This window comes from Bos indicus, chromosome 4 (assembly GCF_029378745.1).
Source record: "Bos indicus isolate NIAB-ARS_2022 breed Sahiwal x Tharparkar chromosome 4, NIAB-ARS_B.indTharparkar_mat_pri_1.0, whole genome shotgun sequence".
NCBI classification, from domain to species: domain Eukaryota; kingdom Metazoa; phylum Chordata; class Mammalia; order Artiodactyla; family Bovidae; genus Bos; species Bos indicus.
Genome location: NC_091763.1, coordinates 86,641,936 through 86,663,765, shown reverse-complemented (window position 1 = coordinate 86,663,765; position 21,830 = coordinate 86,641,936). Strand labels below are relative to the sequence as shown.

At 40.0% G+C, this 21,830-nt stretch overlaps 1 protein-coding gene across 6 annotated transcripts in view; it reads right to left on the bottom strand.

Moving 5' to 3' along the window:
* Positions 1-18,453, bottom strand: part of PTPRZ1 (protein tyrosine phosphatase receptor type Z1) — a 208,944-nt gene extending 190,491 nt beyond the window's left edge. For 3 of the 6 annotated variants that reach the window (XM_070788070.1, XM_070788072.1, XM_070788074.1), the window contains exon 1: positions 18,089-18,453. In XM_070788070.1, the coding sequence (XP_070644171.1) occupies positions 18,089-18,146 (58 nt within the window). In that variant the 5' untranslated portion in view covers positions 18,147-18,453. The remainder of the gene's footprint in view (positions 1-18,088) is intronic. The other 3 variants (XM_019958993.2, XM_019958994.2, XM_070788073.1) reach the window with 2 other exon arrangements.
* Between the last annotated feature and the right edge of the window lie 3,377 nt (positions 18,454-21,830).

The following is a 21,830-nucleotide window of genomic DNA, read 5'->3' as shown; positions in this document are numbered from 1 at the left end:
AGTCCTTAAGGGTCTCTTGATCACTTGCACTTTTTGCCCATGAAGAGTAAATGTATCCACTGCAAGCTGCTTTGGGAAAGAGGCAGAGAAAGTTGCTCTGCTCAGAAAGATCATTTGCCCAGGTTTCCTTCTTAGTGGGGAAAGTGAAGATGACTTTCCAGCTGGTGAAAGGGAGGGATCTTGGTGAAATACGGGCATTAAGACAGTGGCATAGGGGGCAGTCAGACAGCCCTGTGCCCCAGGTCTGGGGAGAGAGGCAGGCACAAAGGCAGATAGAACAGTGACAAATGTCCATGTTTCAGAAAGCACCATTGGTGGTAGTAAGCCTGAAACCAACAGTATCAGGTAAAAATGTCAAGATTCAGGTTGCCAAATCATGTTAATTTTTTCCCCAAAGAGATCAGTTCTTTGAAATGTGTGTGCTAAGATGAAATTACATTAAACCTTAACTCCAACCATGATTACGAATAAAGCTATTTTCACTGAAAGGCACAGGGGTTAAAAGCAGAGGTTTTGAAAGCAACAGAACTGGGTTTCGATCTTCATTCTGCCACTTTCCAGGTGTGACTTGAAGGAAAATAAAAGATGAATAAGAAGGGGCACAACAGTAATGTCTATCATAGCACTATAATGGTTACATGAGAACAAAAATGTTTGGTACCACAGATGTCTCAACAAACAGTTAAAATCTGGGAGTCACCCAGGTAGAGAATATGCTTCCCAAGTGGCTCAGTGGGTAAAGAATCTGCCTGCAATGCAGGAGACACAGGCAATGTGGGTTCGATCCCTGAGTGAGGAAGATCCCCTGGAGGAGGGCATGGCAACTCACTCCAGTATTCTTGCCTGGAGAATCCCATGGACAAAGGACCCGGCCGGCTACAATCCATAGCAAAGAGTCAGACATGATGGAAGCAACTGAGAACACAGGCACACACATGCAAAGGTAAAGAAGCTGCCTGCCAATGCAGGAGATGCAAGAGACTTGGGTTTGATCCCTGGGTTGGGAAGTAGGAAATGGTGATTCACCCCAGTGTTCTTGCCTGGAAAATCCCATGGACAGAGGAGCCTGGTGGGCAACTGGACACGACTGCACACACTAGGCAAATAGTGCAGCATCCAAAGAAATGAGTCTTGAAGACTCCAATATTTAAAGGTTCGGGACATGAAAAGAAACCATCAAAAGTGTGTGAGGTTGCCAGTGAAGTAGGTAATCAATGAGATATCAAGGTTTGGGGCTCTATAAGTCAGGTGAACAAAGCGTCGCCAGAAAAACAAAGTGATATCTGTCGATAGCTGCTTGAAGATCAACAAAATGAGGACCAAGGACCTTGACTATTGGGGGGTAGCCATGTTGGCTACCCAATTACATCAATTACTGATGTAATTGATGAGGACAGTTTTCTGAGTCGTGGATAGGGAATCCTGTTTAGAGTGGTCCGGGAGTAAATGGGAGGGGAACAAAGGGAGAAGGAAATACTTTACACAAGTTTAACTGGAAGGAAGAAATGGAGCAGAAGTCTTTTTTTAATGTTAGAGCTAACAGCATGTTAAGAAACACCCATTATTTTAAACACATTTACTGATTAATTTGTATTATCATATGTTAAGCTAACAATGTGAAAGAAAAAATAAATGATTTAATTATGAATGTATATAATGCCCCCCCCCAAATTCTGCTGCTAAAAATGTGACTGTTAGCTGTAAGCATTTGCACAGAGACTTGTTTCCGGATGGAAGTTCTTCCAAAACACTCAGAGAACTCTCATCTACATTTTCTAATATCATGTTGCCCCTTCTGCTTTGCACAGATAATTTCTCATCAAAAGCTTCCAAAGTCACAGTAAGCTTTTCCAAAAACATAGACCACTCATAACCTTAAGACTAGCATTGCCTCCAATGAACCATAACATGAATGGCTGAATTTTGTGTGAGGATTCTCACACAGAACTTTTAACTCAGGCTTCATTTTAAATAACCAAAATAATTAAAACATCTTTAAACAACAGGATGGAAATTCATGTTAAATCCACACAATTCCTCTCTGTGCTCAGAATTTTAAAACTTCAATAAATTAATTCACTCCTTATGTAATTGTGTTTTAAAACCTTTCCCAAAGGAATCTCATGGGAGCCTTAGTCATTACTTATAGCTATTTGTCAGTTCTTCATCAGATCAAATATTGCTGTTTCTAGCTATTATATAATAATACCTTTTTAAACTTTTAATAACCTAGTTAATATTCTATCAAGCATTACTATTTATTTAAATAAGCACTCTTTTTTAATGTCTTTTAATTAAATATCTGAATATTGTAATTATTTTCCTCAGACATTCTGTTTTTCTCTTAATTTTGTATTTCTTCATTTTTAATGATTACATTTTGTCCTGGACATAGTAAAACATAAACTTTAAAATAACTTCTTAAATCACCTGTTCTTCAATATTAGTACAATTCACCCTAAGTTAAAACTAATGACTATTTTTCAGTACAAGTGATTATATATTTTAGTGGATCCTCTGTCCTACTCTAACCAGGATAAGTTTTCCTGAATTAGATTTTACCCTTGTTGTTCGTAGAATTGGGAAGTTAAACAATTCTATGTGCAAATAGTTTCTATGTATCTGTTAGTCTCATAAGTGTGTAAACCATTTTTATTGAACAGAACACTAACTTCTATAGTATGTCACCAAACATTTACCCCATCTCAACAGATTTTTGTTTTTAGCAATCTATTTGTTTCCATAATCTCTTTGTGTTTTGCATGTCTTCTCCAGCTATGTTGTAAACAAGGTCAGCAGCCCAAAGAAAAGATACTCTGATTCTTGTCACAAAACGTAGTTTTACAAAGTCCCTCACAGCCCCTCAGGCGTGGCAAGGCATAATTCTGCTATTTCCACATTTTTAGAGACTTTCAGGTATGAAGAACACTGGCTTTTTCTTTTCCAAGAAAAACAGCTGTAAGTCTACAAATCAAAAACTCAGGCTGCTCAAAAAATATTTTAAAGCTTTGGGTCCAAGATAAAAGGCTGACAATACAGCTATTGACAGCAACAGGTAACCAGGGGCTGTAAAATACAGTGTTTTCTCCATGCCTGAATCAAACAGGATCTCACATATCTCAGATCTTGTTCTTGGTTTAAAAAAAAAAAAAAGGATAAAAAGAACCGAGAGGAATGCTTTTGGTTGGCACTGGCTGGGGTGGTGGAGGGACGAGGAGGTGTTAACAAGAGGGATCCGGTATCTTTTTGTTTCGTGAAAACCCTGGCTTGACAGGAAATACAGGGAAAACTTAGCCACAGAAATGGTGCATCCGCTGTACAGGCCAAAAAGTAGATTCTCCCACCGCTCCTTAGAATAAAGAAACTTATAGTTCTCTTTCTCTCCTGTTTCTGGCCAGTCATCTTTCTTCCCTTCTTCTGCATTCACTATTGTACTCTATTCCAATCACTTAATTTTCTTTCTTAAAAGTCTGAATGCCAAGAGGAAAAAGCCCTTAGGAAGTCGTCCACGATGGTTTGCCAATTCAGTCCAAAATCTATATAGACTCTTGGACCTATTAAACTGAGAATGTGATTTGATTGACCTATTTTTGGTTTGTTTTTGTTTTTAAATAAGAGGGATTGAGTGAATTTGAGGGTGAACTGAATTCTAATTCCTAATGCTAGGAATGTAATCCCAAGTTTCTTACCCTGCCAAGGAGCGCACTGAATGAGTTGAGGTGGTGGCGATACTTTCATTTGACTAGAGAGATTCTGTTATATTTTCTGTTTTTAGGGTGACTGCTTTGGAAAGAATTTCACTCACTGACTTATGCCACAAGTATTGAGCACCTACTATATGGGCCAGGGGTCTCTAGAGTCTTGATATCAGGCTCCTTCAAGTGAAAGAGCCTCAAAAACAAATGAAATACAATGGAAGTGATGTGTACCCCGTCTCTGCCCAAGAACAGGGATATGTCAGAGAAGGCTTCACAGTGGAGGTGAAAAATAACCAGGGATGCAGACAGGAACAAGCCACCAAAGAAAAAGGAAAACCCTGAGCCAAAATGAAGGCTTACAGGTGAGAAAGTTCAGGACAATCTGGACAGGCAGCCTGAATTCAGGTCTTGAAGCAGCTTGTCTTCCTAAGGACACCATATGATATCAAGAGTTACATGAACCTACGGGTCTTTCCCCAAAATGAGTAGGAACAATAAAAACAACACAAAATCTGTTCTATTGTTTTCTCAATGGTTTCCAGGGATGGAAACCCTCATTCCTATATTGTGTTTCATTACTGAGGTTAGATGCAGGAGGATTTCTTCCTGAGAATTATAGAAACACAGTAGTAAGAGGAAAATCTTTCTCCTGTGATGCAAGTTTCTAAACTTGCAAAAGGCCTTTTTAACACTGGCCTTCGACAAGCAATGATTTATGTCATGTAAGTAATGACTATAGTGTGTTTATTGAACTGTATGCATTTTGGTGAGGATTTACTAAATTAATAAGAGATGTGTTTGTTGCTATATTCATGGTCCATGTATGTGTGCATTTATGTGTGTGTAAGCATGCATGCTTGAGAGAGAGAGAGATTTAATATGGTGGAACTTTCCAGATATGTTTTGATCAACCAATATATGTGTCTGGAATTTATAGGTGGTGCTGCAAGAACATAGGCAATATGCAAAAACTTTTCATTCTTTGTTATTGAGTATGGTATAAGAATCTTAAGAAGTTCAATCAGCGGCAACTTAAACGGCAGACTACAAATCCTAAGTGGGATGATGAGAACATATTTTCTCACTGGCACTGCATAGTCTGGCATACTAGAATGTAGCAGAATGCAATAAACAAGCATAATTACTTTCACACAAAAAGTCTATATCAATCTTTTCTTGATGACCTACTTTCAGTGAGTTTTCTCCAGCAATGCAATCACCCAAACAAATCTCCAGCAGACTGTGTATGACAGTCTCAAAGCCTCATGTTTTAAAAAGTCAGCACTCCCCATGTATGAAAAGGGAAAACTCATTATGTGGAAGTACGCATTCTCCGCCAGTATTCAGAAAAGACCCAACCCCTCTCCCAGTAAAAGGGTTTATATGCCATTATCATTAGCAGAGAGAGTATTTGGCTAAACATTTTCTTATCTTCACTTGCTTGAAAGCTATTGTGTTGAATATAACTTAATCTCTCATCATGTTTGTAAAAACTAACAGTTCTTTTATTTTTTCAAATAGATGCTGTAAAATTCTAATTTTAAAACATGGAGTAGAGAGGGGAGGAAAGGGGGAGAAGAGGAGAAAACAGCCACCTTGAAAAGTTCCTGGGAAGTACCGAACCGGAATACTTTTATACGGATGTTCAGTCATTTTGGAGGGGGATGGAGGGGGTTGGGGTAAAATTCTGAATAAACTATTGAGGAACAAAGAAGCATCTTGTGTGTTCTTGATCTCTTCTGCCAAGAATACTAAATGACTAAAATGTAATGAAAAATTAGCAAGAAAATAAGTTGGAACCACAGGCAAGAGAGAAGCATTATGGGATATTCTCTTGCAGGATGGATGATGCCCAGGTTGTACTGCTTCATAACGGATTTCAGGACAACATGCACTAACCATACTGGCTAATTTAACATGACTTCATTCTTTGTGCTTCTTTCCAGGAATCCATTTAGCAGACAGCACTGCTATCTATGTCCAAAATTCCTGTCCCATTCTGATAGACTTTTAACTAAGAATCATATGCATATCAATTCTTTCTTTGAATTGTAGCACCAAGTGTTTACCTTTGTCACAGAATAGCAGCTGCCACCACCAAAAAGTTACCCTCAACTCGGGACAGACTTAACTATGTAAATTACGTGACATTTTCCTAGCAGTAAGTAATGTTGAAGAGAACATACAAGAGTGTTTTAACCCACACATTTTGCCTATATATTTTGCTACTTATTTCGAATGTGGTAGAGTAGAATATTGAAGGGAACACAAAAAAAGCTTAAAATTACTGAATGAAACAGTAAATGCTCCATGTTCAAAAAAGAGGAACTGCTGCTCATTTGCTCACAGAGACATTTTTTAAAATGAATTCACATCTTTATTTTGTATTTTTAAATGACTTTCACAGACTTAAAATCTGATTCATACAATCTAACATGTATTTCATTATTCTCTATTCTAATATGCTCCCACTAGGTTATGTTTTATACCTGTAATCAGATTAACTCCTCAAAGAGAAAAACTACTGAAGTCAAGCACAGCGATAAGCACACAGTGGCTGTTCAGTGAGGTTGGTGAAATGAGCTCCATTGATCACAACCGGACTCAACCCCTTTGGAGAACAGCACTGTATTCAGGTCACAGGAAAAGACAGACCTTCTTCCTCTCCTTTCTTTACACAGGAGGAAGGAAAAGTCAGGCTTAAAATATCCTGGACAATTCCTTTCATTATACTTAATGATTTTTCCCAAAGATATCATCTTTGAATGCTTAACAAGTCAGTATCAGTTTTGAGAAGCAAGAAAACATGCATGTGTGTGTGTGTATAGTATATATCCATATTTATTTATCATGTGTATATGCATATCTACACAATATATGGATTCCCAGGTGGTGCAGTGGCATAGAATCCACCTGCCAATGCCAGAGACACAAGAGACCTGGGTTTGACCCCTGGGTAGGGAAGATCCCCTGGAGTAGGAAGTGGTGACTCACTCCAGTATCAGGCTACAGTCCATGCAGTCACAAAGAGTCAGGCATGACTGAGCAAGTGAGCATGCACACACACACAAACATAATATATGCATATATACTTATAAATATATTTATATAATACTAAAGTATTATATATACTAAATGTCATTTCTCCACTCTGAAAGCCAAGGAAACTTGACTGTACCCAAATATTACTCATGAATTCATTTAGCCATACATTTTAAATACAAAAGCCTTGCATTCAACTCATACAACATAATATAGCTGTATTTTTTCATTACACAAGGAAAATATGCTTACATTTCTATCCTTGATAGCTGCCATTTTATCCTTTTCTGAAACTTCATGATTCATTAATTTACCACTTCATGCATTCTTAATACATCTTAAGAGATATACAATAGATAAAATCCTATTCCACCTTTCATGATTTGAAAGAAAAAGATTGCTAAAATCAACTTTAAAACAAATTCTAGGAAGACTATTTTCTGGATCATTTTCCCACTGCACTGTTTTTATGTAAAACACCAGCTGCCAGCAGTATACAAAGGTATCAGCTTATGTGATAGGAATGTGATAGCCTTCAAGTAATCCGAAATCATGGATATTAAGAAAGCCTACTTACTGGCAGACAGCTGACTGAAATGTCACAATGTACCTGTGCTCATTTTAAAAAGGCCAAACACAAGGATTTTAAAGGTGAATGAAGTAGAGAGTTTTGATAAGACACTCAAGTTAACCTGACACCATGAATATACTCAAATCCCTCCTATCCTTAAAAAAAAAAAAAAAAAAAGCTTTTTTAAGAGTTGTGACTAAAATCAATAAAAATAGATCGTTTTTAGCAGCACTATTTCTTCTTATTACTTCTTGAGGCGCTGAGTTAATCAGTTCTGAGGAAACGTTTACCATCAATTCCTCCGTCTTGAGGTAACCAATTTGTTGTTCTACTAGTCAATAAATAAGCAGTCTTCACACCATCTTCCTCTATGTCTCTTTCTTCCAATTATCAAACTCTATAGAACTGTATGTATTTGCTGCCTCCATTTCTCCTTCCCTGGTATTTCTCTGACTTTAAACGCTCCTAGCTACATCTTCACCTTTCCAGGGAGGACATTCCACCGAGGACCACCAAGGACTTGCTCTCCAGAGTAAGAATGACATCAAGTCCGAGCCATCATACCAATGACACATGTCATAGGAGGCAATGTATTTGAAATACTTTTAAACATTCAATTACTATATAAAGAGGAGGGTCTTATTATACCTCCAAATGATCTATCACATTTCCACCATTACACAGGGTAACAGTCTTTTACCTGAGCTTCCTGATTCCTAGTCTCACTCTGCATCAATCCACCCTACACTGATATACTGAAGTCATCTTCCTAAAGAAAAGAGACCTACTCGAGTCATTCCACTGCTCAAAATGCTTCAATAGCTCCCCCTCATATATGGGATAAATTCCAAAATCCTACCTACCATTTGAAACTATTCCACTAATACACACCCTTCCCAATTTGTTCCTCCCTCAAAACATCACGTTATTATTTTCATTCCATGCTTCTGTGCATGCCATCCTTTTTACCACTAATACCCTCCGAAACAGTGACCCCTGAAGACCTATCCTTTCACCCTTCAGGATCTCCACCAACCCCATCTCCTCTTAGAACTGTTCCCAGAGGTGAGTTTAGTCTACACTCTCACACAACTCACACTTTCATATTCTACAAACTCTGCCAAGTATGAGAGCTACTTATGTATGGATCTTTCTCTCTTCCAAAGGTTTAACAGATGCTAGAGGAATATTCTCTCTAGGAGAATATTTATCACAAACAGTGTGCTCAGTAAAGATTCAATGAATTGATATGTGCTTGTGTTCTCACCATTTAGTCATTTAAGATTAAAAATATTAAAACAGTTATTTGGACCATCTAAAAATGTTCTTTGTTAACTTTAAAATGGGGTTATTAGTGCTTTTCAAATATGGTAAAAACAAACAGCCTAGACCTGGCAAATAATGAAAATGTAATATAAAAAACACACCCACAAAATAAATTGCTGAAACGAAAAGATACAGCTAGATCTTGTATCTACTAGATAAGAGAAAATAATAACTCTGACTCTAACAAATTATGCATGGAGAAAGAAAACAAACCACTGAATTAAACAGTAAGAATACGTATTATTGACAAAACAAACAATTCTATGTGTCCATGCCCTGATAAACGCACCCGAGTCTCCCATCTCCAAGTGGTTCAGTAATCCTCCCATCTGCTGACAGACTTGAATCTCTGGACCAACTCCAAGACTGTCTGGCCTCCTGAAGTTCCTCTGGACTTCAAAGACTATGAGGTCAACCACTATAGTCCATACTCCTCCGCCTAGGGTTACTCTGAAACTGAAACTGCCTTAAGAAGAGGGGGGAGGGATGGGAAGTTTTCCAGGGCCTTTGTCCTGTGGCACTAGCTTTGTTTTAGGATGGCATGAAACTTGCCAACATAGCTACCTTAAGGAAAATGAACTAAGATTTAGTAGTATCACGAGGTTGACCCAGATCTCTCATTTTAAACACCAGCCATACTCTGTAATCTACCTGGGGAGTTTTAAGACAATACTCATGTCTGGGGCCCACACTCTCACATATACTTGATCCAGGGTAGGGCCCAGACATCAGTATGTTTTCAAAGTTCCCCTAGTATACAGTCAGCTCAGGCTGCTATAAAAATACCATAGATTGGATGGTTTAAACATTTATTTCTTACAGTTTTGGAGACTGAGTAATCCAAGTGCGAGGGGCTAGAAGATTTGGTTCCTGGAGAAAGTGCTTTTCCTGGCTTACAGACAGCTGCCTTCTCTCCGTGTTCTCACTAGGTAGAAAGAAAGCGCTCTGGTCTCTCATTTCTTATGAGGGCCTTAATCTCATCAACGGGATTCCACTTTCATGATGTCATCTAAAACAAATGATCTCTCCAAGGTCCCACCTCCAAATACCATCATACTGAGGGGTTAGGCTTTCAACATAAGAAGAATGTTGGGGGAAAATAAACATTCGACCCGTTAACACCAGACAATTTCAAAGTACAGCCATGACTGAGAACCACTGACCTAGACCAAGGGTTATCAACCTTCTATCACACCAAAACAAACATGATGAGGAGATCATGTGTGCAGTGCACTCCAACGGGCAGACCAAGATTCTGCACAATTCTGTGTACCAGGTGAGTTGCCACACTTAGGAGTCCTATTCAAGAAGATGCAGTGTCAGAATGCAAGGGCAAAAACGTCATTACAGAAATGATTTTTAATTTGCTGACCAGGTGACTGAAAACCGTGAGATAATCCAGAAAGTTCCTTATATCTGGCCAGCATTTTGTTATTCCAAACACATAACTGGGACTCTAGTGGTGACCAGGATCTCTGCAAAAAGAGGGCATTCTAAACAGCAACATTTTCTTTTATTCCTGCTCAAGGTACTAAGTTAATCAGCTCAAACAAAAGGTCTAGTATGAAGACCCATCTTTAAATAAATACGTTAGCGCTCTCGGCATCAAAAAACAAGCAGTTTGGTCAGTGATGGTCAAAGAACAGAAAAATTGTGAACTTAAGTGGGGAAGGCTAGAACGATTCTCCAAGAATGGAAAGGCACCAGTGGACACTGTTTATGAATATTTTAATAGAAAATCCTTCTTTCTTGCTAATTAATAAATCATTTTTTTCAAATATGTAAAGACAATATTTCCAAGGAAACTTGTAAAAAATTTACTTTTGTCAATGTGTACATAAATTAATACTTGCTTATTGAATGAAACCAGAAAGTTCCCATTAACCAGGACTCTGATTAATCACATTTACTCTAATATCTGTGTGGAAGTATCAGAAACAATAAAAAAAAGACACTCTTCCCATGTTAACATATTAGAATTTTTAGGCAGAAAGAAATGTTAATACATAATTTAAAAATTACGTTAACTACCAAATTCCCCAAATTATATTAACACATCAAAAATATTTTTAAATAAGGATATCAAATAGTATCAATTTCCTTCCTATCAAACTCTTTATCACAGTGCTGAGCTATGTTGAATTTCTTTTCACCTTTAAATTCTTGCTCAAAGGAAGTAGGGTATAAAGGAAACAGAAGCCAATAAAAAAAAAAAGGTGAGTGAGAAGAAAATACAGCAAAGATCCTAATCAAAGAGCAAATCTCTTTTTCTGTTTTTGACTCTTGTGAAAATTTCTAACTCATTCCATGCCCTGTTCCACTTGAATTCAACTAAATTCAAATATTCGTGGAATATCTGCTCTGTGCAGGGCTGAACTAGGTGCAATACATCACCTCTGGGATTAATGACAAAACAGACAGATTGCTAAAGCACGAATATTGACACAAGGTGACTGCACTTCCTGTCATTGATCTGCATTCCAGAACTGACTTGGGCCACTACCTCTTAGGGCCAGCTTGACCAGAGAAGACTTCATCCAACATGATGGTTTCTGATTGACTAAGAATACTGTCTTCATGGGATCAAGATACTGCATTTTTCATTACTGACTACTGACCATCCCTCACCCCCACTGCCCTGTCTCCCTAACAGGTAAGCATGTGAGCATGTGCACACGCGTGCGTGCACACACACACACACACACACACACACACACTGGCTTGATGCCCTGCTCCCAGGACATATCCGAGCTTCATTGCTGCCAACTCACCTAGAATTATTAAATGCTCACTCAAAATTGCTTCTGCCACTACACCTGCAGCATCTGTCATGCGGGCTGTATTTCTTATTCACAGATAGTGTCAGGATCTAGGTGATGCTTAGGTGCATTTCTGGGAGAACCAAAGAAAAGGAAGGTCTGGTGCCAGGAGTGGCGTTAAAGATGGATGGCTAAAGATCAAGGCTGACCTAACTTCAAATTGAAATCAGAATCAAAAAGAAGGAAATGCCAGAGGAAACTGACTGATCTCAACAGCAAAAAGCTATTACTAAGAAGCCTCACAGTACTGTCTCTCTATGACCTTCTGCATTAAAGATTTATTAAGCACCCATTACAGGTGCTAAGTCCAAGAAAGCTAAGTCAAAGGGCGAATGAAACACAGTCTTTGCTCTCAAGAAGCTTGCCTAGCTTGTCTAGGGGAGACAGGCAGAGGCATGCAAAGCAACACAGTGAATGTTAGAACAAATGCAGAAAAGGAGTTGTGGCAGCTCTCACTCCTGGGACATCAGCTCATCTCTTTCTCTCCCAGTAACCAGTCCCTAAAGGCCACAAAGTGGCCCTTTAACTTCCTTCATCTATGGCTGCTCTATTTCCAGCCACCAGAATGTCTCTGTGATTTCTGTATGGCTGACACAGCACAGGCCAAAAATAATCCACATGTTTACATTTCAAATAATTTTAATGACTCTAGGAGTCTTTTTAGCTGAGTTGACTTTTCATCAGTACTATCAATCAATACTTTATCAACTTTTGATTCTAAAGCAGCGAATACTTGATCAACTTTTGATTCTAAAGCAGCGCTGTTTAATAGACTTTCTGCAGAGATAGAAATATTCTCTGTGTGCACTACCCCATGCAGCAGTCACTAGTTACATATGCCCACTAAGCACTTGAAATGGGGCTGGCGTGAATGAGGGACTGAATCAATGCATTTCAATAAATTTCAAATTAAACAGCCACTTACGCCTAGTGGCCATGGCACTGCATAGCACGGTTCTAAAATAGAAGTGTTTTAGGACTGTGCCATATGATCAAATAATTTGTCCCTTAATGCCTGTATGGACGTTATACACGCCTCCAAAGAATTACAAACTCAGATAAAAACTGATTTCCTTTTGTAACTTGTGGCTGCTGCCAGGAATTACTCCCAACAAGACATTAAATGTTAAAGCACAATCGGAAGTACCTATGTCTAGTTAAAACTGGTTCTGACTTTTATCATTCTCACTTCATGAAGTGGGAAACATTTTAAAATATTTTAAAGTTAAGATATTTAACACATTAAGAGAGATTTTTGGAAGACTTATTCTCAACTAGTTCTAAAAGAAGAAAATATCTTCAAAGTGAGACTTAAAGGAGGTGTTCAACATGGGGACTGATTCAGATCAGCTGGACTGAAGGTAATGAGTATTAGGACTTTGGACACTGATGTGCTGCTTAATTATCAGTGCCTACCAGATGCCAGGTACTTAGGAAACTTGCAATGGAGGAGTAGTTAAAATAGTATGGGGAGTTCCCTGGTGGTCCAGTGATTAAGAATCCACTGTCCAATGCAAGGGACGCGGGTTCAACCCCTGGTCAGGGAACTAAGATACCACATGCTGCAGGGCAACTAAGCGACTGCAACGAAGGAGAAGCCCACTTGCTGCAACTAAGACCCGACGCAAGCAAAAATAAATATATATTAAAATAAATAAATAAAACAGTATGGATGGGAATTTCCATATTTGGATCACGGTGGTTGTTACCTGACTACATGCATTTGTCAAAACTTTCCAATGGTACATTAGAAATGATAAATTATGCCTTCTTTTAAAAAAAGAGGGAGACAGAAAGTAATATGGGAGCACATGGAAAAAGTCATGAATGGAGATCTGCAAGAAAGTAAATGGGAACGTGAAATGTAGCATCACCTCTTATATGAAATGAATTAGTAAATTCCAAACAGCAAACTGATCTCCCAGGAATGAAAGGAGTCTCACACTTGAGAGTTAGAACACACAGACTGAGACAGGCTGTGTGACATCTGGTAAGTCATCTGACTTCTCTGTGCTTCAGTTCCCTCAGTTGAAAGATGTGTAAAATGAAACACCTATCTGAAAAAGTTTGGGGAAGAGTGAAATGAGCAAATCTGTGTAACTTGTTCAGCACTGGGTCTGCACCTGGCAAGCTCTGAGTACATGGTAAACAGAACTAAAACACAAGCTCATCTTCTCAATCAAACTCTTCCTCTGAGGTCCTCTCGTCCTGAAGGAGGGAGGTTCATTTCCATACAACAGTCTAAACAGTTGGCGAGTCAGTAGTCAAGCAATGCTACCAGGTAAGACAAAACTCAAATCTCCTCAGAGTCAGCGGAATGAAGAAATGCAGTTCATGCTTCCAGAAAAATCTGTATTTTTGCCAGAAGCAAAATTCCCACAACATAAAATTATCAGCAAGTTCCCAAACGTCTAGTGCAGACATGTGAACATAAGTGAATAGTCTATAGTCTACATAAAAAGGAGAGAGAGATGAAATAAAGAAAATTGCTACTCTGCAAATCAAAAGTAATTAATTTTTTGAATGGAGACTAGTTATTATTGGGAGAGGAAAGGCAAGAATATTTTCTGTCCCTGGTTACAATCTGTCTTCTGAAGATAAATAGACCAAGCTGAGAGCCACAACATACTGGATTGTACTGATTTCACACTCAAGATAAATTAAGCAATTAATTCTTGCAGAGGAACTGGGTATAATTTGTAGTTAATGTGGCCCTTAAAGCAGTAATACATGACGTAAAAGTTCAGAATTTGATTCAAATTTAACAGTACTATTTAAACATTTTAGTTTAGTGTACCTTGCATGGCCTTAACTCACTTAATTCAAAGATTCTGAATTCTCATTAGTTGAAAGAAACTATTCCTCCTTAAGACGCTCCTCACATACCTACTTCTCCTCCATGACTCATAGTTAAGCCTCCTTACAGGAAGCGACTGTAGATTTTCCCATTACCTGTTTGGTGGGTCATAATTAAATAATAGAGTTATACAATCATTACATTAGTTCTCCACCTCATAGAAAGCCTCTCAATTATTTTAGAGAAGGTCCAAGTTCACTTAGGGAATTAACTTGGAGTCATCTTTATTTTCTGCCTCTTGGATAAAGAATCATCTTCAGTTGAATAACATTACATATTGTGTTCCTCATGTGATTTTTTAAAAAGTAATATTGTCAGGTATCAGAAATCAAGTCCACAGTGAAAAACTGTTAATAGTCCAGAAACTTTATGGACATTTAAATGTCAAACTAGCTCTGCAGCTGTCAAAGTGTGGACCATCATGGGGATTTGTTAGACATTGAGATACTTGGCCCCACCCCCAGACCTACTGAATCAGAAACTCTTCGGGGTGGGCCCCCACAATGTGTGCTCTAACAAGCTCTCCTGGTGACTCTGATGTGCCCTAAAGTTTAAGAACTGTGATCTAACTAATTTTGGCAAAAACATTTGAGGCCTCAGGCCAATCTTGATATGATTATACAAATAGATGAACTCACAGATAGTTTTAACGCCCCCACTTACTCCCCCTCCCCCCCAAAACCCATGAAAAGTGAAAGTGTTGCTCAGTTGTGTCCAACTCTTTGCGATCCTATGGACTGACTGTAGCCCGCCAGGCTCCTCTGTCCATAGGATTCTCCAGGCAAGAATACTGGAAATGGTAGCCATTCCCTTCTCCAGGGGATCTTCTTGACCCAGGGATCGAACCTGGGTCTCCTACATTGCAGGCAGATTCTTTACCATCTGAACTAAAATGATCTCTAGTAGTAATTTTGAAAGAAAGAATTCATTTTACTCCAAATAATCTGATGAAGAGTTTTCTGTTTGGAGAGTTATTTAAAATAAGCAATTGGTCCCTATGTCCAATTCAAAATATCAGGACATTTTGGAGACAAAAAGTGCTAAGGTCATTGTTGCTAAGTCACTTCAGTCGTGTCCGACTCTGTGTGATCCTGTAGACAGGAGCCCACCAGGCTCTCCTGTCCCTGGGATTCTCCAGGCAAGAACACTGGAGTAGGTTGCCATTTCCTTCTCCAATGCATGAAAGTGAAAAGTGAAAGTGAAGTCGCTCAGTCATGTCCGACCCTCAGCGACCCCGTGGACTGCAGCCTACCAGGCTCCTCCGTCCATGGGATTTTTCAGGCAAGAGTACTGGAGTGGGGTGCCATTGCCTTCTCTGGATAAGGTCATTATGACATTCTAAATTGCTAACAATGAACACCTTATGAATTCTACATCTTGTTCTGGATAATGGTAAGGATTGGAGCCGTCAACCTGCACAGCAAGTCTCAGTAGGTGGACCTTCCTGAGCATATACGACACATGCCAGTCCTCTCATTGGCTCCAAAGACTTTAAAGATGAGTAATAAAACACATCCATAAATTCGCTAGTGGACGCTGAGAGGAAAATAATTGAAGTGGAGACCAAACTTATTTGTAGCTAATGTGCTCTCGTTTTTCAAAATGTGCTATCCTGAGATCAAATATTCATTCCGTCTAAGGTAGCCATGGCCCCAAAGCCATGTAAGCAACAATGTAAAACGCCAACTTTGTTAAAGCGGGAAGGGATATGAAAGTGTTTACCTGCCACTCTCAAAAAACTCATTCTGAGTTCTAATGCAAGCTCACATTCAATATCATCACATAAACTTGTGATATTCTTAAATAACTCATTTAATTCTTTCCAGTTAAATTTTATATCATCAAAGCATTAAAGAAAATGTACAATAAGCTGAAATCTATAAACACCAAGCAATAGGCTACTACTAATAATGCTTTACTGAGAAAAGCCTTTGCAAAACATGGTGTATTGAAATGCAATAGGATTCAGCCACAAAAGGGAATGAAGTACTCATACACGCTACAACATGAATGAATCTTGAAAACACTATGCTATGTGAATGAAGCCAGACACCAGAGGCCATATATCATATGGTCCTATTTATATAAATGCTCAGAATAGATACATCCATAGAAAAAGAAAGTAGATTAGTGATTGCCAGAGCTAGGGTCAGAGAGAATGAGGAATGATTGTTCATGGAAGTTTCTTTGGGGGCTGATTACAATGTTTTATAAGTAAATGAGGAAGGCTGCACAACTTTGTGAATATACTAATACCCACTGAACTCAACAATTTAAAAAGATGAATTATGCCATGCAAATTATATCTCAATTTTAAAACTTCACAATATACTCAGGGCATGTGGTTTAGGTGGCATACAAATAAATATTCTCTGGTTTATTTTTATATTACAGTGAGATTTTAAGTACCAGGAGAATCTAGCTTTATTGTTAACACAGATCTATAACAGAAACGTTAATTCAACAGGTGTGTATTCGATGACCGCAGCACTTTCAAAAAATGTCTTCCCCTCACCAGAATCAATTGTATGGTTTTAGAGAAAACCAGGACCAGATTCCCTGCAAGTCTTGAAATGTCAACCATGTGCATCACATCATCCCTGAGCACTTTCCTAAAGCTTTTAGAATTTAAATCATGTCCATGTATCTGGCATGCTATTGTCAACTATCACCATATTTACAATGCAATTCCCATTAGTTAGAACATGGAAATTATTTCTTTTTGTAAAGATCACCATGCCAAGAGCAGCACCATCTCTTGGGTGAAAAACATAGGTTAATATCTATTTCATTATGAGCAACCTAGAAAACAAATTAGGATCCTCTAACTGAAAAACAAGTCAAGTACCGGTACTCACAAACAGGGGTACATCTTCTACCTTTCAGGTTAATGCCTCCAAACCTATTATATTCCATCATAATAGAACATCTTCACGAAGGAAAAAAGACATTTCGTTAACAGAATACAAAAACCTAGTTTTATAATTCTCGCAGAAAATGCTGGGAACACTTGGATCTGCATTCCAGGTAAGTATTCTACCTGGCTTTTTCAGAAGGCAGTTTCAATATTAAAGGTGTAACCTGGAAGGTGGTGGGTTTAAGATGAATCCCAATAAGTATCAACCTATCTATCTGACGTTGGCAGCAGTGGCAGAATGTTGACGGAAATTTTGATTAAAACTTTTTTTTTTTTTTTTAAGTAATGCCCAGACTTGAATGTGATGAAATTAAAAGTACAGAAAAACACCGAAAAGTCAGGTTGGTGCCTGCTCCTCTTACTACCTTTCGGGTGTTTGTGTGTGCGTGCGTGTGTTTAATTCGCAACAGACACGTGTATTTCTCATTCAACCCCCAAATATCCATAGCGTGAACTTAACAGCAAGAATGCTATACACTACGTAGCCCCGCAGCACGACTGTATTTATCTTTTTTAAAAATGTGTATCGAAGAGGCTCTTTCTGCACTTTGCAAAGAGGAGAGACGAGCTTCGAGGACAAGGAGCGCGATGAGCAAGCCCCCTCTCTCGGCGGCGGCGGGAGCACCATTCCTGCGAGCAGGTGGACCTCAGCGGAGGTGCGAGGTAGGAAGGGGGCGCATCCTCCCGCGCCACTGACACCCGCCGTGCCGCCGCGACCACCGCGGTGGGCACCCCAGTCCGCCGTCCCTCTGTCCTCCCTGTTAGATGGCGGCGCGGCAGCAAGTACCGAAGGTTCTGAAAACCCCCGACCTGTGTCCCAGACGATCCCGGAGGGGAAATGTTAATGTTATCACTCACCCAGGCGGCAAACACAGAGGAGCTGAATGCAGGCGAGGAAGCGCTTTAGGATTAGCATTTCCAGACGATCTGGGGATTCCCACCGCGCGGCTCCTCTGCGGGTCTGAATGGAGAGGGAGGGGGCGCCAAGGAAATGTTTTCTCCTCCGGGGGATGGACTGGTGAGAGGTTGTGCGTGTGAGCGCGCGCGCGTGTGTCTGTGCGTGTGTAAGAGAGAGAAGGAGAGAAATAATCGAGGAGAGGACGCACGGTGCTCGCGGGCCGGGGAGTCGCTAGCCGAGGCGCATGTCGGGCGTCCAAGACTCGGTCTCGCTGGCCGGCGGCGGCCGCGATCTGAGCGCTTGCAGCGCGGCGGCGCCTGTGTGCAGGGTGCGCGCTCCGGCCGGGCTGTGCGCGCGGCGGGGGCGGGGGCGCGGGCACGGGCGGGGGCGTCGCGCCGCTCGGAGCGTGCGGCCGAGCGGGGTCGCGCGCGGGGGGCGGAGGGGCGCGGCTGCGGCTCAGGGGCCGGGTCCCAGAGTGGCGATTAGCAGAGCGCCCCCGCCTCCCTCCGCCCCGTGCCAGAAGCTTCGCTGCCCCGGAGTTTGTGGAACCCGCTGGGGTTTAGAATCTTCGCCGGAGAAAATGCCTCTTCATTAAGACTCCTTCATCCCTTTGGAGAAGAGGAAGCCCAACTCCCATTGTCCGGCGCAGCCAGAGACTGACCTTTGGGGTTCACCCCTGGAAATGTTTTTCATTTGATTGTTGTCCTCTCTGCGTATGCTAAGTTGGTACACTCAGAAAGAGGTGGGGGCCCTCTGGGTAACTTGGGTTCCCATTTCTTTTCATTTTTCAAATCTCCAAAGTAGTTCCAGACCACATTTCCTTCGGGGCGGTTGACTGCAAATAATCTCCGGCCGTGACTGTGAACAGTTAGACCCTTGCCCCTGCCCCGGACTCCAATCGAACTCTCCTGCTGTGCACAGCTGCCTGGAGTAACTTTAAGCTCAGCCATGGTCCTCCCGGGCGCAGGGAACTCCCCAAGTGTCTCCTTGCAGAGTTGAAAGGGAAGATATTTTTTTTTTAATTGCTCTATTGCAGGATATACCCCCCCCCCAAAAAAAAAGTAACACATGCCTTGAACTGGAATGTCACACTGTATGTGCCTTCTATGTTTTTACTTATATAAGACTCCATTTGTAGCCTTTCAGGAGTCCAGTCTAAGGTACAGAAAGTCAAGTTCTGGAATTATCCTTGTATTCTTAGTAATCATTTGATGTAGGTTATCTGTACAGTGTGTTCTCCCATGTCTTGTTCTTGTCTCAAAAAATAGTATTTCAGCTTTAAATTTTTCAAGAAAGCTTGCCACACACAAAATTGGGTTCTGAATGTATTTTGGTTGTCACTGCTGGTTCTTACTAATATCCACAGCCTCTGAACACTAAGTTAAATACACAGAGTTAATATAATGAAATATACTGTTGCTTCTGAAATTGATTACAGTCATGTAATACGTTTCAAATCTCTGTGTTTATTATATGTGTTTGTTCAGGAACACATATAAATAGTAAGAAAGTGACCCTTGATCTTGTTTTTTCCCTGAATAAAAATAGGAATGCTGCAATTTTTATAAGAATTGTGATGGAGATTGATGATTGCTTAGGTGAGTTTCCACTTAAGAAGAAAACTTTGGCTTGCGTAGCAAGAAGTGTGTATATAAACTAGAAATGCACTGAAAGTTCACAGAAAGTGTTTCACATGGACTGGAGTAAGCGGAGAAGGTTTCCTAGAGATGTGTAGTTAATCCAGAATGACTGGCTGGAAAAAAAAAAATGATGTCAAAGAGGGTGGAGACAAGAATGAAAGAAGCAGATGTTATGTGCTATAAAAACAACATGAATTAAATTTGAGCAGATTGAGTGGGGTGTGATCACAGGGAATGTTGATTGCCTAGTGGAGGAGCTTATACCTGAAATACTAAGCAAGAGTTAACTACAAAAGAAACTTCTGAGAACATCTGTTTAGAAACAAGGTTTGCTCAGGGGCCTGTATGGTGTTCTATGTGATCTCAATTATCAGATCTAGACTAGACTGCCAGAATAACCCAAGAGTAGCAAAATTTACTCTTAACTCTCCTCTTACGTGGCCCCAAAGTCACATCACTAGTCACTTTTTTTAGTTAGATTACTAGGACTGTTGAAATCAAAATTATCCTGTTAAAAAGGATAGGTGGATCTTGTGGTCTCTGCTAGTTTTATTCTCACAATTAAAAGTATTGTCATTTACCCAAGAAGTACAAAAACCACCTTGAGAGAGTAGTCAAGTTGCTGTTGAGGTTTGTATGGGCAACAGGATGGAAACCCATTCTGTGTTACTGAGAGCAATGCAGAACTGATTTAGAGGACAAGCCACTGTGGATCTGATAGTCCCGGGGAGGGCAATGGAGTGAGAGGCTTCAGAGGTTCAGTCCTTGAAAAATAGGTCTTTGCAGTCATTGCAATAGCCCAAGTGTGGAAGAGAAGCCATCAGAAGGGCGAGAACATCAAACACATTGTAACTCACATTTCACAACTTTATAGCAGTCACAGCCATTTCTGAGATGTGTTACCTGAACACTGTACATTAGCCATTGTGGGTTAAAGTTAGAAAGCCTTAAAATCAGGAGCCTCTGTGCACAGACTCAATCTATCATCTATTTATCTATCTACCAATCTACTTATTTATTCACATATAAATATATATTCTCTTTCTATATGAATATACTTACATATTTTATATTTATTTTCTTTATTTAATATATAATCCAGGTATATTTTGTGTATGTACGTGTGCTGGTAAAGTTTAGTTGTAGTATGCTGTTTCATGTCAATCGCATTTAAGTCCTGGAAGTTTATATTTATTTACATACAGAGTTCAGTACATTCCTGGAAGAATACTTTTTCTCAAAAAAAAAAAAAAAAAAAACAGGATACAATTAATATGATAGTTGGGTAACTTAATGAACCTCTTGCTTCTTGGAGGATCTCACCTGGGATTTTATGGTGAACTGTAGCCAGAGGCTTTTCACCATAAACTCTTTGTTTAATTTCTCAGTGTTCAGATGAAGATTTGGATCTTCTAGTGGGTCTTCATTTTAGTCCTCAGCCAGAGCTGTGGTGTGTGCTTAGTCTCTCAGTCATGTCCAACTATTTGCCACCCCATGAACTGTAGCCCACCAGGCTCCTTTGTCCATAGGAATTTTCCAGGCAAGAATACTGGAGTGGGTTGCCATGCCCTCCTCCACAGGATCTTCCCAACCCAGGGATCAAACTCAGGACTCCCACATTGCAGGCAGATTCTTTACCATCTTAGCCACCAGGGAAGCCCCAGAGCTGTGGTTTCCTCAAATATAACCAAAATTTCAGGCAGGCATCCAGAGTTTTCTCGGGCAGAAGAACGCTGTGTCCATTTCCATCCATTGCATAGCCACAGCTATACCCAGAAAGAGAGTAACACCTGGGTTGTTGCGCGTATGAATTGCCAAAGGGTAACTCTGGTGGGACTGGAACTCTGGCTTCTTTCTTTTTAAGGTCCTTGCAGATAATCAATAAACAAGTTATATCAAGAAATAGAAGAGAGTTTTATTTGAGCTACAATGAGGACTAGAGCCCGGAAGACACAAGTTCAAGAAGCACTTGAATTGTATTCCACCAGATTACAAAATGGGGGACGCATTTATCGCTAAGACCTGCAATAGTATAAAAGTTACTGGTCAAGAATTGGGATTG